This window comes from Aedes aegypti, chromosome 1, assembly GCF_002204515.2.
Source record: "Aedes aegypti strain LVP_AGWG chromosome 1, AaegL5.0 Primary Assembly, whole genome shotgun sequence".
Taxonomy (NCBI): domain Eukaryota; kingdom Metazoa; phylum Arthropoda; class Insecta; order Diptera; family Culicidae; genus Aedes; species Aedes aegypti.
This window is the reverse complement of record NC_035107.1, coordinates 21078727-21095664: the sequence shown is the minus strand read 5'-3', so window position 1 is coordinate 21095664 and position 16938 is coordinate 21078727. Positions and strand designations below refer to the sequence as shown.

The 16938-nt window shown below is 38.6% G+C and overlaps 1 protein-coding gene across 1 annotated transcript in view; it reads left to right on the top strand.

Annotated features, from left to right (window-relative positions):
• Window positions 1-727: 727 nt before the first annotated feature.
• Window positions 728-16938, top strand: part of LOC5576542 (ubiquitin carboxyl-terminal hydrolase 30 homolog) — a 32513-nt gene continuing 16302 nt past the window's right edge. The window contains exons 1-2 of the mRNA XM_021839107.1: window positions 728-976; window positions 1082-2510. Coding sequence (XP_021694799.1) covers window positions 895-976; window positions 1082-2510 — 1511 coding nt within the window. The 5' untranslated portion in view covers window positions 728-894. The remainder of the gene's footprint in view (window positions 977-1081; window positions 2511-16938) is intronic.

Genomic DNA, 16938 nt, shown 5'->3' with positions numbered 1-16938 from the left:
ATGGTTGATTAAATTGTTTAAATCGATCCCAAAACTCAATAACTTAGTCTGTGGGTAAAACCCAATTTAACATCATAACTATTATTTAAATGCGAAAAAATATTACAAAGCAATTTAATCAACCATTGAGTAGAATTTGGGATCGCTTTTTTTTTCGCACGGGGGATTTGCGATCGCTATGATTACATAGTTTTTATATTACACCGCATCGATTACATCGTATTTTGTACGTCGAATATATTACATCGGAAAAATTACATCGGTCGCTTTCATTACACCAATAGCCCGCGAGTACGTCGGGCTGTGTAATATTACACAACCGAGGGAATGACTTGGTTGCAGCAGTTTCGATGTAATATTCAACAACTTTTTTTGCTGTGCATGAAATAAGCGATCAGCTGTTCAAAAACGTCTCGTAAAATGGACTATCCAGCTTTTTACGAGCGCTAATGGCCGCCGCATATAGGCTCGCTTTCTGGTAGGGATCAGTCGATATGACGTTTGGCTTGGGTCCGTTCAATATTAAACGACCCAAGCCAAACGTCAAATCGGCTTATCCATTCCAGAAAGCGAGCCTATTTGCGGCAGCCATTAGCGCTTTTAAAAAGCAGGATTCTGATCATTTTTTTAGTGTACAGCCTTCCATGGATGCGATGAAAACGCACTGTTCACATCTCATAATCGGACAGCTATTCCCCGTTTCGTCTTTCCTGGACGACCCAAACAACTGTCAACAAAAGCAAAAACAAAAGAAAACGACAACAGAAAATCAGCAGTTTTTTTTCTTTTCTTCCAGCAACATTTTCCAAGTTTTTCACGAAAAAAACAAGTAAAGTTCGGCTGTGCTATTTGGAAATGAGAAAATAGTGTGCTAACAGCAGCGAACAGCAAAAGATGGAAGGTGACAGATTCCTAATGGCCGCGGGAGTGACGGCTGCTGTCGTCGTCGGCGCTTTCGTATTCTGGGGCCCCTCTGGTGAGTAATGGGAAAAATCGATAATCAATCAGTAGTGGCTTTCTGATAGCTAAGAGGAAAATCTGATTGTTTCTAATCTTTGGGATCGCACTTTTTATTCGACAGGCAACTCTCGATTGCGGCAGAGGCGCGGTCAGATCGCCGGATTGCATAACTTTGGCAAGACCTGCTTCCTGAATACGTTGCTTCAGGCTTTGGCCGCTTGCCCGCAGTTTATCGCCTGGTTGCAGTTGCACAACACCAAGGACAAGAAAACGTTGGTCAGCTCGCTGCAGAATGTGCTGGAGGTGGTCAATGGGACACATCCAACGTTACGTGGCGATCCGTATTCCCCGGGAGCGGTCATCCGGGCGTTGAACGCCCAGGGCTGGGTCATTCCACCGGATGAACACGACACCCATGAGCTGTTGCACGTTTTGCTGAATTCCCTGGAGGAGGAAGTGACGAAACCGAAGAAGATCGGATGTCTGTCGGATGCCCTGGGGGAGGAGGAACTGAGGGCGATGATGCCTCCGGCTAGACCTTCCAGTGCCATGCTGTCGGACTTTTGCAACGCAGAGTATGACGAATCTACTAATTTGACTCGATACGTTCGATCGGAAGCGCACACTCCGGACTCGCCCCATTCGACCTGCACGGAAACGGAGGATTCGATGGCGGGATTGGAAGGCTCGTTAATGGATTGCGCTGGATCACCACCTTCGATCATTTCTACGTTCTCCGGACGACCGAGCAGACCGAAATCGATCTTGGCTACGGACATGAGTCGCAACGGGACGCTGGACAAGCGATCGTCCGGATCTTGCAGGTCCCTGGAAAGGCTGACCCGTGGTCCGGGAAGGGTTTCCGTCTGGGGAGATCGTAAACAGATTCAAGTGCCCCATCCGTTCCGGGGCGGTCTAAGCAGTCAGTTGTGCTGCTCCGGCTGCGGATACAAATCCGTTGTCCGTTACGACAAATTCGACAGCGTCACACTTTCCCTACCGGAAATCAAGAACCCGGGCATTTCCGTGGGAAGTCTTCTGACCGAATTCATCCAACCCGAAACCCTGAACGGAGTGCAGTGCGAATCGTGCAATGAAACGACCACACACACGAAAACCCTCACCTTCAGCAAGCTTCCTGCTTGCCTATGTATTCACATTGCCCGGACGACGTGGCTTCCGACGGGGCATGCCTACAAGCGGCAAGACTTCGTCCACTTCCCGGAAACGCTCTCGATGGCACCGTACAGTTTCGTGCAGCCCAGTTTGAACAGTGCCATGAGCACCCCGTGGGGATCGACTATGTCTCTGTACTCGGCCAGTTTGGGGGCGGCTGCCTACGAGGCAACGATCGGCGGCGGAGGAGCGCCAACGGAACAGAACACCCCAGTCGGATCGGTTGGGAGTGCGTTCAATTTTGGGTCGTACACCTTTGGCGCTATGTTCCCGAAAAATCTGTACCGGCTGCTGGCGGTGATTGTGCACTCGGGCGAAGCCAACAGCGGACACTTTGTCACGTATAGGCGAGGGGCGCTACGGAATTCTCACAAGTAAGTTTCGGGATCGCAGGACTGGTAGCGAGTTATTTTTTAGTGACTTGGTCACTACAAAGTTTATACAGTGAGGACCCGATTTTGTCAACCCCTCGATGAATTTTAGGCTGACAAAATGGGGAACCTGACAAAATCGGGTCATTTTAAGCTGTTCCTGCTTTTAAAACTTTGAGGTATTAATTATTGGTTGTGAACCGCATCAAGAACTTAAATGGACTTTTGAGAGGGCGATGAATATGGGCGTAGCCAGGTTTTTTTTTATCACGGGAGGAGAATATCGGTTCTTAACATTTCATTCACGATTTTCACGCCAAAACGATCATTATACACTACCAATGCACCCTATTTGCATGAAACTATGCAACATATCCACTCTATTTTTTCGTAGTAAGCGAAGTGAAGACCTAATCGCATTTCAGTGTTGAATGACGGGTCTATTTAAGGGGGCAGCATCTTTCATTGATTTCAGAATTTTCGAAAGCAGTGTTTTCCTTCGTAATCAAGAAAATGTGTTCACTGTATTCTTATCTGCACCCGAAACACAGTGAACACATTTTCATCAAATTATCTTCAAATTTAAACAGAAAAACTGCTTTCGTAGTTTCGATGATATCGATGACGGATCCTACCCCCTTAAAGTCTTGGAGAAAAATTCTGAAGATTCGGTTCGTTGTGGTCCCTTCGATCGGCAATATTGCTCTGGCCAGTAAGACAAACTGAATCAACATGTGTTCCTAGGTATACATGATCCTTGAATTATCGGAAAAAAATCCCTAGAACACGTCAATTCCTGAAGAGGTTCATATTAAAATTCATCTAATTCTGTAGCAACTCCTTCGAAATAGTATAAATAATTGCCTCGAAGCTCTTCTTGGAACTTCTTTAAGCATAATTCAAAGAATGTTTCATCCGTAGATTTTCACATACATTTTCTTGAACATTATTTAAAACGCATCCAGAGGCGTTTTGAACATTTTTTCAAAGATTTGAACTGGAATGTTTGCAAAAATATTTCTTACAGTTTGAAACCAAGAAAATTTCTTTAGTTTCCATGGATTATTTTTTGGTGTAGAAACATTCATAAATTACATTACATGAAGTCGTGCATAAATCTCAAAAGTTATGCCCATACCTATGAGATGATTAAATGCTTCAAAATGTGTTTGGTGAAATTCCCGATCAAATTCCTGAAAATCTTGTGGGATGATTCCTGTATGAGCCCTTCGATAAAGCACAGAAATTCTTTAAAAAAATCGGATGAATTTCTGACGGAATCTTTAAACATTTTTTAGAGGAATATCGGAATTATAGAAAAATAGATTTTTGTGAGTACAAGGTCAAACTTTATGAAGAATATCCTAAGAAAGCTTCAACAAAACGTATTTTTAAAGGGATCTTTTAAAGAGTTCTTGAAGTTATTGTAGGCATAATCTCAATAAAATGTTAAGGAGCAAATTATGAAGGAATATCTCGAAACATACTGAATAAACAAATTAAGGTACCGCGGGGCAAGTGGGTAAATGGGGTAAGTGAAAACAATTGATATATTTTACTGAATATGTGAATAACCGTTTTAAACTCATGCGTAAACTTTTGAGGCCATTGAGAACATTACGATAGGTATGAGATTTCTGGGATTTTTCAGCCATTATTGCATAATAGAGTGAAAAATTGTTTACCTGTCAACTGTTACTCCGTAACAAGTTGGCGGCGTACAATCTTATTTTTATATTTTCAGTGGTAAAAAGTTGCAGAAAATAATTTCCTGTACCACTTCTTAGTTGTCCTCTGTGACAGTTTCAAACTGCAATAAAAAAAGTTTTAGAATTAATTTGACGTAGACCTAAAAATAACTAAATTTAAACACCGTTAATTTTCTTATCAGGTGGGGCAAGTGAAAAGTTTATCATTAGAGGTTCAATTTGTGTTTTCTCTTTAAGTAGCCATAAGTAAACATAGTTCGCAATTATCATAGAAAAACATAACGTGCTGATAATTCAAGAAACACTATACTCAAGCGTTAAAAGCTATTAGAAATCATGGAACTTCTCTAAAAGATGTTGCCAAACATTACAATATTAATATGTCTACTTCGGGCAGCGAATTGAAAGGAAGACGTTGACTGAAATGTTGTAATATTAGAGAACACACGGAAATCTCGTGGAATGTCTAGTTCAAAACATAAAAATGGGGTATAGGTCTATCCACATAGAAAAGATTCTAAATACGTTATTGAAGGATTCCGTTTGATTTCTCCCGAAGAGTTATCCGACGTTATATCCGACTTTCTCAAAAACAAATAACGAGCGGTGGAAATTCTACAGAGCAGAAATGCAATTGCTGTTCTATAATGTAAGAACTAACATTGGAAATGTTGCAGTCGAATCATTTCAACTAACATAACTGAAGAGAAGAAAATTAAAGTGAAAAGAATAACATTTTCTTTGTTTACATGTTACTTATGTTATTGTTCATTGGGAAGTCTTAACAAATGTTAAAACTAATAGAAACCGTGAATATGACTGTTTGTTTTTGAATTTATTGTTCAAAACGGTAAACTTTTCACTTGCCCCACTTTTGGGGCAAGTGAAAAGTAAAGAGACATTTTTCAAAAACATTTTCTGTATTTTTTTCTTCAATTTTTCATGAAAATCAATTTCAGCATGCTGCTTATATTTGGTGGGAGTCAAGCTAAAAAATATACACGACCTCATTTGATTCAATTTATTTATTATTATTATTTATTTTTAATCAAAAATTTTGAAAGAGGGAAAAACCCCTTTGAGTGATTTCTTTTTGGAAATCTTTCTCAAAGAGGCACAAAACCTCTTTATCTTTTCACAAAACGTTATAAAACACACTTAAATCTAAAGGCTCACACGGTAACGAACCATAACAGAGCCATTGTCTTGAAAGGGACGTCAATTAGGTATGGAATAAGGGCATCAATTCAGTCGAATAAAAACCAGTCGGGGAACGAATCACAACCTCGTTGATATCTGAAAATAAATTGAAAAGAAAAAAGCAACAACGAAGTATCAAACAAAATATGAGATTTCATTCAAGAAATGGAACAATAATTTTAAAATTGGATAGCATTTTGCACCTAGTATGTCACGCACAGACACAGGAACTGAGAGACCAAAATTAGTTATGCTGTTCAATAATTTGTTTCTTGGAAAAATATATTTGTCGCAATGAAATACTATATGATCAATGTCTTCATAGGATTTTCCACAGTCGCACAAATTGGAATCTGTAATGTTGATACGATACAAATGGCTGTTGCAAATGTAATGATTTGACATTAACCTCGAAAATGAGCAAATAAAATTTCTACTAACTGACATATTATTAAACCATGGAAAGTGACTTACTTTAGGACAAATCGAATGACACCAACGCCCTTTATCACCAGAGTTCCAACAATTTTGCCAATTGGAAAGAGACATTTTTTTAAATTTTGAATAATATTCAGAAGGCGAAATATCACGATTGAAAATTACGCCACGATTCACACCTAATTTAGCTAAAGAATCAGCCTGTTCATTTCCATAAATATTACAATGAGCTGGGACCCATACGAATTTTATGACGAATCCTTGAGAGTTGAGATCAAATAGTATTTTTTTAATCATAAAAATGATATGATGAGTTTTAAAATTAAAATTGATTGTATTCAATGCATGAAGACAACTCAAACTGTCAGAACAAACAATATATATATTTGGAGTACAATCTTTGATCAAGATGCATGCAAAATATAAGGCAATCAGCTCTGCTATGAAAATAGAACAGGGAGATTGTAATTTAAAAAAATGAGCTGAAAATAAATTGTACACACCGAAGCCAGCATTATCATGAATCAAAGAACCATCTGTATAATAAAATTGCGCAGGAGTGATTCCATTAAATTTCCGCTCGAATAAAAATTTAGAAATATTAGAATGTTGAATTTTTGGAACTTGTTTCAATTCATAAATTAGAGACAAGTCAATTAATGGTTGATAAGTATGAATGCTGATATTAGAATTATAAAATGCATTCCAAGGAATTGAAACAATATTTTCAACAGAACAATGATTAAAGGAGTCTAATATTTTGCTCGTGGGATTAATTTCAAATAAAGAGCCTAAAATATTAATAATCGGATGATTGTTAGAAAAACAATTCATCATAAATTTACAGTTCAATTCTTGAAAACGAATTTTAAGTGGAATAACACCTGCCAAAACTTCAATTGATTGAGTATGAGTTGAATTCATAAGTTTTAAACAAATCCTCAAGCAACGAAATTGTATTTTTTCAAGTTTGACAAAATATGTTTGTGCAGCACTACCAAATGTAAAACAACCATATTCCATAACTGAACGAATAGTAGTTTTGTAAAGTGTTATTAAATCAGAAGGATTTGCTCCCCACCAAGTACCAGTGATTGTTCGTAGAAAATTTATTCGTTTTGCACAAACTTTTTGAATATATTTGATGTGAGTGTTCCAATTCAATTTAGAATCAAACCATATACCAAGATATTTGTAAATATCAACTTCTTCAATTTCAAGTCCATTAAGATATAAATTTATATTTGTGGAAGAATATTTTCGTGTAAAAACAATATATTTTGTTTTTTGAACAGAAAAAGAAAAACCGTTTTCATGTGCCCACATATCAATATTATCTAAGGTACATTGCATAAAATGTCTAATGATCTCTCTATTTTTGCCACTAATAGAAATCACATTATCATCAGCAAATTGTAGTAAGTTACAACCATTAGGAATAATGGAAGCAATGTCACTTGTGAATAAATTGTACAAAAAAGGACTTAAACAAGACCCTTGTGGAAGGCCAAAATAACTATAACGGATAGTTTTGGAACATCCATCATGAAAAAAATTCATAATTTTGAAAGAAAACAAATTACATAAAAAATTTGAAATCAAATTTGGAATTTTTAAATTGTTCATTTTATTGAACAATAAATCAATTAAAACAGAATCATATGCTCCAGAAACATCTAAGAAAGTTGAAACAACATCCTGCTTTTTATTGAAGGAAAGTTGAATTTGTGAAGCCAAAAGTGAAACACAATCACGGGTACCACGACCTCTTCTAAAACCAAATTGAGAAGATGGAAAAATTTTGTTATCTTCAGCCCATAATTCAAGGCGGTTTAAAATCATTCGTTCAAACAGTTTACGAAAACATGACAGCAAACTAATTGGTCTTCTACTATCTGCAAATGAAGGATCTCTACCAGGCTTCACAATACTAATAACTTTAATAGAACGCCATTCAAGAGGTACAATGTTCTGATATAAGAAAGAATTATAAATTGAAAGTAAATGAAGTTTTCCTTCATCTGGCAAATTCTTTAATACAATAAATTTAATATTATCAATTCCAGGAGCAGTATTTTTGGTAATTGATAACGCCATATTAAATTCATCCAATGAAAAAGGATTGCAAAGTTCCGGAAAATAATTCAAAGAATTTGCCTTGAAATGTATTGGAGGAGGTACAAAATCAGGACATATTTTTGAAGAAAAATCATCTATCCATTTTTCCGAATATTCCAAAACAGTGGGAAGAGACGATTTATAATTCCTTAAATTACGAGCTACAGACCATAACTTCGATAAAGAAGTCTCTCTGTCAAGATTTTCAACAATTTTTTTCCAATAGTTTCTCTTTTTAAATTTTGTTATTCTTGTAAACTGTGCTTCAGCTTAGCAATATAATAAATAATGATTTCTGGAACCAGATCTGCGAAATAATTTGAAAGCATCTGATTTATTCTTTAAAGAAATGGAACACTCATCATCCCACCAAAAAGAAGGAAGATTTTTCTTTACAGTACCAGACACTAATTTCCTGTTCTGTGAATTCCGTAAACAGTTATTCAATAACTTTGAAAAAGTATTATAGTTTTCAATTGGTGAATCAGAATTAACTGTATTTATCAATGAATCAGATATAAGGTCAGAAAATTTGGTCCAATTGACATTTCTACAGAGATCAGGAACACATGGTTCTTTTAATATATTATTGTATTTAGATGTTTGAATTTCAATTAAAATAGGCAAATGATCACTACCATTTGGATCATCAATAATTTTCCAAGAAGATTGCATTGATAAATTATTTGAACAAAGGGATAAATCAACACATGAATGATTATTGGGAGGCACAGCAACCCTAGTAATCGATCCATCATTAAGAATATTTAAATTAAAATCATCAATCAAATCCATAATTAGAGAACCCCTACCATCCGTTTTTTCACTACCCCATGCAAAATTGTGTGCGTTGAAATCGCCCAATACATAAAATGGAGGAGGAATTTCATTCAAAATACATTTTATTTGAGACAACGAAAAACTTGCATTTGGAGGAATATAAAAACAAACAATAGAAAACTCACATTTTCCTTTTCTAATAGATACAGCAACGTATTCTATTTGTGATTGAAAAGATAAAACTAAATGTTTGAATTCAATATTTTCACGAACACCAATTAATACTCCTCCAAATGATGAATCCCTATCTTTCCTTATTAAGTTAAATTGTGGAATACGGAAAAATTTTGATGTTCCTAACCATGTTTCATTCAAGCAAAACACATCTACATTAAAATTTGTAATTAATGCTTTCAACCGATCAATTTTGGGAATAATGCTGCGGCAATTCCATTGTAAAATGTTCAAATTATTGCAATTATTTGAAGCCATTAGGAAGAAAATAATGAGGCAATGAGGGGAACAAATGAATTCAATTTATTCAAAAGAGTGGCCAAAAATGGTAAAACCATTTTAATGATTTTTTTCCAAAAATCACTTAATCCCAAAAAGTCAACAATTTCTTCAAGGATTCTCAAAATTGACTGACTTGAATTTTCGTTAGTCTTGGACTGCTCATTAGGCTTGGATGAACAATCAGAATCAAATCTTTTAAAACCTGGAATATTTTTGTGAGGTGCAAATGCCTTAAGGGGAGGAAAATTCATATCAAAAGAAGTTGATGGTTGAGGTTCATTAGAAATATTATTTTGTTTGTTCGAAGAAATATTAACAGTTTTTCTCCTTTTATTAGGAGGTTTGTAAACAAAATTATTGAAATTATCAAATGATTCAACTCCATCATCATTGGGTAAAATTTCAAAAACATTAGCTGAAGAAATGTTATCTGAAGATTTCATTACTTCAGCATATGATAAATTGGTCTTAATTCTTATTTTTTTATTTAATTTGGATTGATGATCAATGTAAACAGCACAATCTTTCAAAGATTTGTGCTTCTGTTTACAATAAATACAAAGGTCCGAATTTTTATTACATTCAGACGAAGAATGCGCTTCGCCACACTTCGAACATTTTTGTTTATTGGAGCAAAAACTGGAAGTGTGACCAAAAAGGAGACATTTGTCACAATGCATGAGCTTAGGGTAGTAAAGCCTCACGCGAAATTTTACATTATCAATAATTACGAAGTCTGGCAGGACTGAACCAGAAAACGTAATTTTGATGCAATTCGAATGCAAATATTTGGAATCATTTCCAACAAAATATTGTTTTGACAAACGAACACAATCCAGGACTCCAACAGGAGAAAGGGATTGGTTCTTAAAAATTCCTGAACCATGGTTCCTAACATCTTCGCAATCCAAAAATTCATCATAAATAATTCCGTTTATTTCGCATGCGTCACAAGGAGCATACACGCGATAGGAATTAGAAAACATTTTGGATTCCAAAAGAGAGTTGGCATCATCTCTTGATCCAAAAATTACTCTCAACTTATCGAGAGAAATTTTTTTAATTTCTTTTACCGATTTGTACTTTTTATAAACTTCAGATGAAATCAATAAAACGTTAATCGGATTTTCTTTCTTACGAAAATACACTACAAATGGACCGGAAAAACTGGAAGGATAAACCTTCACACGAAAAGGTTTATTCAAAGAGGTTTCAATTGATTGAACATCATCTTTTGACCCCCCTTCACCCTCGTCAGTTTCCATAACAGAAACTCAACGAGGGAAAAGATGTGAATTTGTTTGAAAGAGTAATAAAAATAGTAAATTGAAGAAATCAGAGGCGTCGCGTCCACATGTGCAACATGTGCACTGCACAGGTGGCAACTTGTTCATCCTAACCACCTACAATATGTACTGCCTTTGAAGTACAATTCAATAATTCTCTTAATAATATTGAATTTAGCCCATTTCGTTATCTCTATTATTGATAGCTTGCAACGCAATTTCCATCTGACAAAATATGTTGGAAAATTTTTGCTATGCAAAAGCTGTTTTGTGCGACGCGCGATTTGTGACCACATTTTCTCTACGCGCTCAGCATGCTACATCCTACGCAACAATTTGATCCACGCTACACTTCGCTGCTGTGACGATGAAGACCAACGCGTGCACTCTCATCGGGAAACGCGCTGCCTTGTATCGTACACGCAATTCTGTATATGTGGTAGGAAGCTTTTTGAACCAACGTATTTTGACAGCTACTAAAGGTACGCTGTATTATTGTCTATCTTACACGAAAACACTCACACAGGTAAAATAGTTATGAAAATCCGTCAGATTTGTACTGAAATCGGAATATAAATTCAATTTATTCAATTGGCTTGTTTAAGGGTATCCAGTTTTTTTACATATCATGATTCTACGTCAAAAATTGAGCCGGAATCCAAAATTTCATAATTTTCCGTGCTCTGGAACTATTTGTAAAATACATTTGAAGTTAGTATGGAAATCGCTTTTGAATCATTGCTCGGCAAATGTTACTACGGGGCGAGCTGTTATTATGTAAATTGAAATGTCATTGAGTCTACAGATTTAAATCTTCATTAATCATTTTTACATTCCTCTCCGAACGCTAGCCAGAGTCGGTCGTGTTTTCTTGCTACCTACGAGTCAAGTGAAGTGGTTCTTGCAGAAAAGTGAACTGTTTTTTCCCCACGTTGCGTGGTTTTTTACGGTTACTTTTATAGTGCATATAATCGCTTACCCGCGTTCCGGACCACGGAAGCAGCCAGCCTTAAGCATAGTCTTCTGGCTGGACTGTTCAACTTTAACCAAGGCCATCCGCTGTGCCATCATCATCAGCACACCAGAGGCCATACATCAACAGGCGGCCGTTTGCTGCCAACCGGCTGCTCAATCTTCATTCCTAGCAGCACCCGGACAATACATCCATCTGCTGACCAGCACGTGCTTATCGAAAACAACAGCACCGGAGAAGCATACATTGGATGCATTGAATAAGTATTTACTTCGTTCTGCCGATCTCCTTGTCTACGGTCTGTCCTTTCTCCGACGTTGTTAGCAGGTGATCAATTCACCTACCATCGGTAATTACTTTTCTTACTATTTTTTTTTTTCTCATCGTTAATTTCGTTTTCATTTTTCATAATAAATTTATTATTAGTATTAAGTCCCCTAAAGGGCAATTCCCTTGTTTTGCTTTTTGTTTTTTTTTTTTTCTAACGTTATTTTTTTTTCTGCTGTACATTTTTTTTCATTATTATTATAATTATTAATCCGTACATTATTTGTGGTTAATTTACCCAAAGTGCAATCGCATTTTGCATTCCCCTTTTTTATTGTAAATATTTTGTAATTACCTTTATTTGCAATTAGTATTATTTTCATTGTTATTAAAACTACCGTTAAGTGCAAACCAGCCAAACACCGTTCACATTTCTTGGTCCACTATATTATTTTATTTGCACATATATTTTGAACTGTCTTTTGAAGGGGTAATACTACCCCATGGAACCAAAAGACAAAGGCGGGGGTTCGTCGCGCTTCGAAATTTCCTCGGATGATGAATCAAGTACGAAACATTCTAACGTTGTCCCAAAATTGATTCCGCTGCATATTGCCGAAATGGAGACGACTGATACAGTTAACCTTTCTCCATTTCTTCCAGTCGCCTCGGAAGAACACGCAAACAGTTCATCCAGCATTGACCCTTCCGAAGATGTTGAATCTATTGAATCTCCTTCTTACGAAATTTTGACCAATGATCAAGTGCCAATGGATACGTCCTCCATCACTCGTAAAACAAATCAACCCCTGGTGCTTTCCTCTTCTTCTGGTACGGTTAAGGAAGCGACCCCCCGCCTGAAAGCTTATCCACCCGGATCTAAGGGTCCCTTTCTGGTTTTCTTCCGGTCCAAAGGCAAACCGTTGAACAAATTACAAATTGAGAAAGATCTGGCAAAGTCGTTTCGGGGCATCGAATCAGTAGATGCTCCCAGCCGTGACAAACTGCGTGTCACGGTTAGTGATCGTGAACAGGCCAATAAGATTGTTGCCTACAAACTCTTCTCGATGGAGTACAGAGTATACCTTCCAAGTCGAGAAATTGAGATCGCAGGAGTGGTCACCGAACCGTATTTAAGTTGTGCTGACATCAAATCTGGTGTTGGAGGGTTTAAAAACCGTGCCGTCCCTCCAGTCGCCATACTTGATGCCAGACAAATGAACCAGGTGGCTCCTGATGGCAAAAAACAGCCCTCGAATTCATTTTGCGTAACCTTCTCCGGATCGGCGCTTCCAGATTACCTGGTGATCGGGAAACTTCGGTTACCCGTTCGCCTCTATAAACCGACGGTTATGCACTGTGATAAGTGCCAGCAAATTGGTCATACATCACCTTTCTGCTGCAACAAACCACGGTGCGCAAAGTGCGGTGAGCTACATGTGCAGGGTGCCTGCAGTTCTGAACCCAAGTGTGCATGCTGTGGTCAAGCTCCACATGAGCTTACTGCGTGCCCGAAGTTTATAGAGCGGGAGAAACATCAAATACGCTCTCTGAAACAACGGTCAAAGCAATCTTACGCAGAAATGCTAAAGAAGATTGCACCTACTGTTGTTCCACCAGCCCGCAACCATAACCTCTTTACTTCCCTGCCTGATGATGATCAAGGCTCTGACTCTGAGGCAGGTGAAGAATTTAGTGTTATACAAACAGGAACAAAGCGAAAACGAGCTATAGCACGAAGGCACCGTCAGCAAGCTTTCCATGTCCCTGTTGCTCAACAGAATTCTCCACCCTCCCTGAAAAAGTCAAGAGGTGATGGAAATACATCTAAAAAAATACCTCCAGGCTTTAAATTGAAACCTGGAGATTTTCCATCACTTCCGGGAACATCTAAAACCCCAGATGTCCCAGTTTTTCGCCCGGAAAGACACCCATCAAACATTTTCACAAGTCGACAAGAACGTGTCGAAACTTCCGACAAAATAACGCTTTCTGGGATTGTGGAAATCATCTTCGATACAATGGAAGTCTCACCCGCAATAAGAAACCTAATAAACATGGCACTTTCTTTAGTAAAACCTTTTCTTAAGCGACTGACTTCAAAATGGACGATTCTTGAATCTTTCATATCTTTCGATGGATAATTCAACCAACGAGGTCGGAGATATGATCGAAATCCTTCAGTGGAATTGTAGAAGCATTATTAAAAATATTGAAGCTTTAAAATTTTTAGTTCATAGCACACGCTGTGACGCATTTGCTCTTTGTGAAACATGGCTTACTTCTGATAAAAATGTCCCTTTCCACGATTTCAATATTATTCGCCACGATCGAGGGGACGGTTATGGAGGGGTGTTATTGGGGATCAATAAGCGCCACTCCTTTTATAGAATTGATTTTCCCCCGATGACAGGCACTGAAGTAGTTGCATGCCAGGTTACTATACGAGGGAAAAACTTTAGCATTGCAAGCGTCTACCTGCCGCCGAGTGCCAGGATATCTCGCAGAGACCTAGCAGACATCTGCTGCGCTATGCCAGCCCCACGGTTGATCGTAGGTGATTTCAATTCACACGGTACAGCCTGGGGGTCAATGTACGACGACAACCGTTCAACCTTGTTATATGACCTATGCGACGACTTCAACTTGACTATTTTGAACACTGGGGAAGCAACACGAATTAAACCTCCAGCTCCTCCAAGTATTTTAGACCTCTCAATATGTTCGAATTCGCTATCATTGGATTGCACGTGGAAAGTGATTCAGGATCCCCATGGTAGTGATCATCTGCCTATCAAAATTTCAATCACCAATAATTCGTGTCAGGTCCGCCAGATCGACGTCGCATATGACCTCACGAAACACATTGACTGGGGAAAATATGCCGAGGCGATTTCCGATGGCGAGCAGTCGGTCAATGCTCTTCCCCCGTTGGAAGAATATCAGTTCCTATCCGAGTTAATCATCAACAGTGCTCTTCAAGCGCAGCGTCGACCAATACCGGGATCGAAAGTTCGACGTCGGCCACCCACCCCGTGGTGGGATGAGAAGTGCACCGCAGTGTACCGGGAAAAATCCGCCGCGTTTAAAGAATACCGGAAACGTGGTTCTAGGGAAAACTACGAGCGCTATACCTCTCTTGAACGCAAGTTTGGTAGTCTCGTCAAAGCGAAGAAACGAGGATATTGGCGAAATTTCGTCAACGGGCTTTCGCGAGAAACTTCGATGACTACATTGTGGACCGTCGGGAGAAAAATGCGCAACGCGTCAGCGGTAAATGAAGATAAAGAACACTCTTCTCGGTGGATCTTCCAATTTGCCAAGAAAGTATGTCCTGACTCCGTACCCGTGTATGGAACGGTTCGCGATGGTTTAACAGAGAGAAGCGAAATCGATAGTCCCTTTTCGATGCTCGAACTTTCACTTGCTCTCCTCTCATGTAACAACTCTGCTCCAGGAATGGATAGAATTAAGTTCAACTTGCTTAAAAACCTCCCAGACGTCGCGAAGAGGCGCTTGTTGAACTTATACAATCAGTTTCTGGAAGACAACATTGTTCCGGATGATTGGAGACAAGTGAGAGTGATTGCCATCCAAAAGCCCGGAAAATCCGCGTCCGACTACAACTCGTACCGCCCTATTGCGATGTTGTCGTGCTTGCGCAAGCTGTTAGAGAAGATGATTCTCCATCGGCTTGATAAATGGGTTGAATCTAATGGCTTTCTTTCAGCTACTCAATTTGGTTTCCGCAGAGGCAAGGGAACGAGCGACTGTCTTGCGCTGCTTTCAACAGAAATTCACCTGGCCTATGCACGAAAGGAACAAATGGGATCAGTATTTTTGGACATTAAGGGAGCTTTTGATTCAGTATGTATTGATGTCCTTTCAGACAAACTCCATGATTGTGGACTTTCACCATTATTGAACAACTATTTGTATAATTTGTTGTCTGAGAAACGAATGAGTTTTTCTCACGGAACCTCAACAACTTCACGAATTAGCTACATGGGTCTCCCCCAGGGCTCATGTTTAAGCCCCCTTCTTTACAATTTCTATATCAGAGATATTGATGATTGTCTCATGGAAAATTGCTCGCTTAGACAGCTTGCGGATGATGCCGTTGTTTCTGTAACAGGATCAGGGGCGGAAGATCTGCAAGGACCATTGCAAGATACTCTAGACAATTTGTCTACTTGGGCCTTAAAGCTGGGTATCGAATTCTCTCCGGAGAAAACCAAGTTAGTTGTCTTTTCTAAGAAGCATAACCCAGCAAAGGTAGTGCTTCAAATGGTGGGTAAGGAACTAACTCAGGATCTTTCATATATGTACTTAGGGGTCTGGTTCGACTCTAAATGCACCTGGGGAAAGCACATTAAGTATCTGTATCAGAAATGCCAACAACGAATCAACTTCATGCGTACTCTCACCGGAACATGGTGGGGAGCCCATCCGGAAGATCTGATAAAGCTGTACCGCACTACAATCCTATCCGTCCTCGAATACGGTAGCTTTTGTTTCCAATCCGCCGCGAAAACACATATTCTGAAGCTTGAGCGTATCCAGTATCGCTGTCTTCGGATTGCGTTAGGGTGCATGAACTCGACTCATACAATGAGTTTGGAGGTATTAGCAGGAGTTCTTCCTTTATCAGATCGTTTCGCGGAATTGTCACTCAGGCTCCTCATCCGATGTGAAGTATTGAATCCATTGGTAATTGAAAATTTTGAAAAGCTAATCGAAAGAAATCCTCAAACAAAATTCATGACACTGTACTACTGGTACATGAGTCTGGAGATTAATCCTTCTTTGAATGCTCCCAATCGTAGTTGCTTCCCAAATCTCTTCAACTCCACTGTAGGTTTTGATCTGACCATGAGGCGAGAAACCCATGGAATTCCAGATCTACTCCGATCGGAGTTCATACCACTAATTTTTGCAAACAAGTTCGGCCAGGTCAGCAGCGACAGAACGTTTTATACTGACGGGTCAAAAACAAATGATTCCACTGGATTTGGTGTATACAACGAATTTCATAGCGCCGCCCACAAACTTCAGAACCCTTGTTCAGTATACGTCGCAGAATTAGCGGCTATACACTATGCATTAGAGCGAAATGCCTCTCTTCCCTCTGATCGATATTTCAT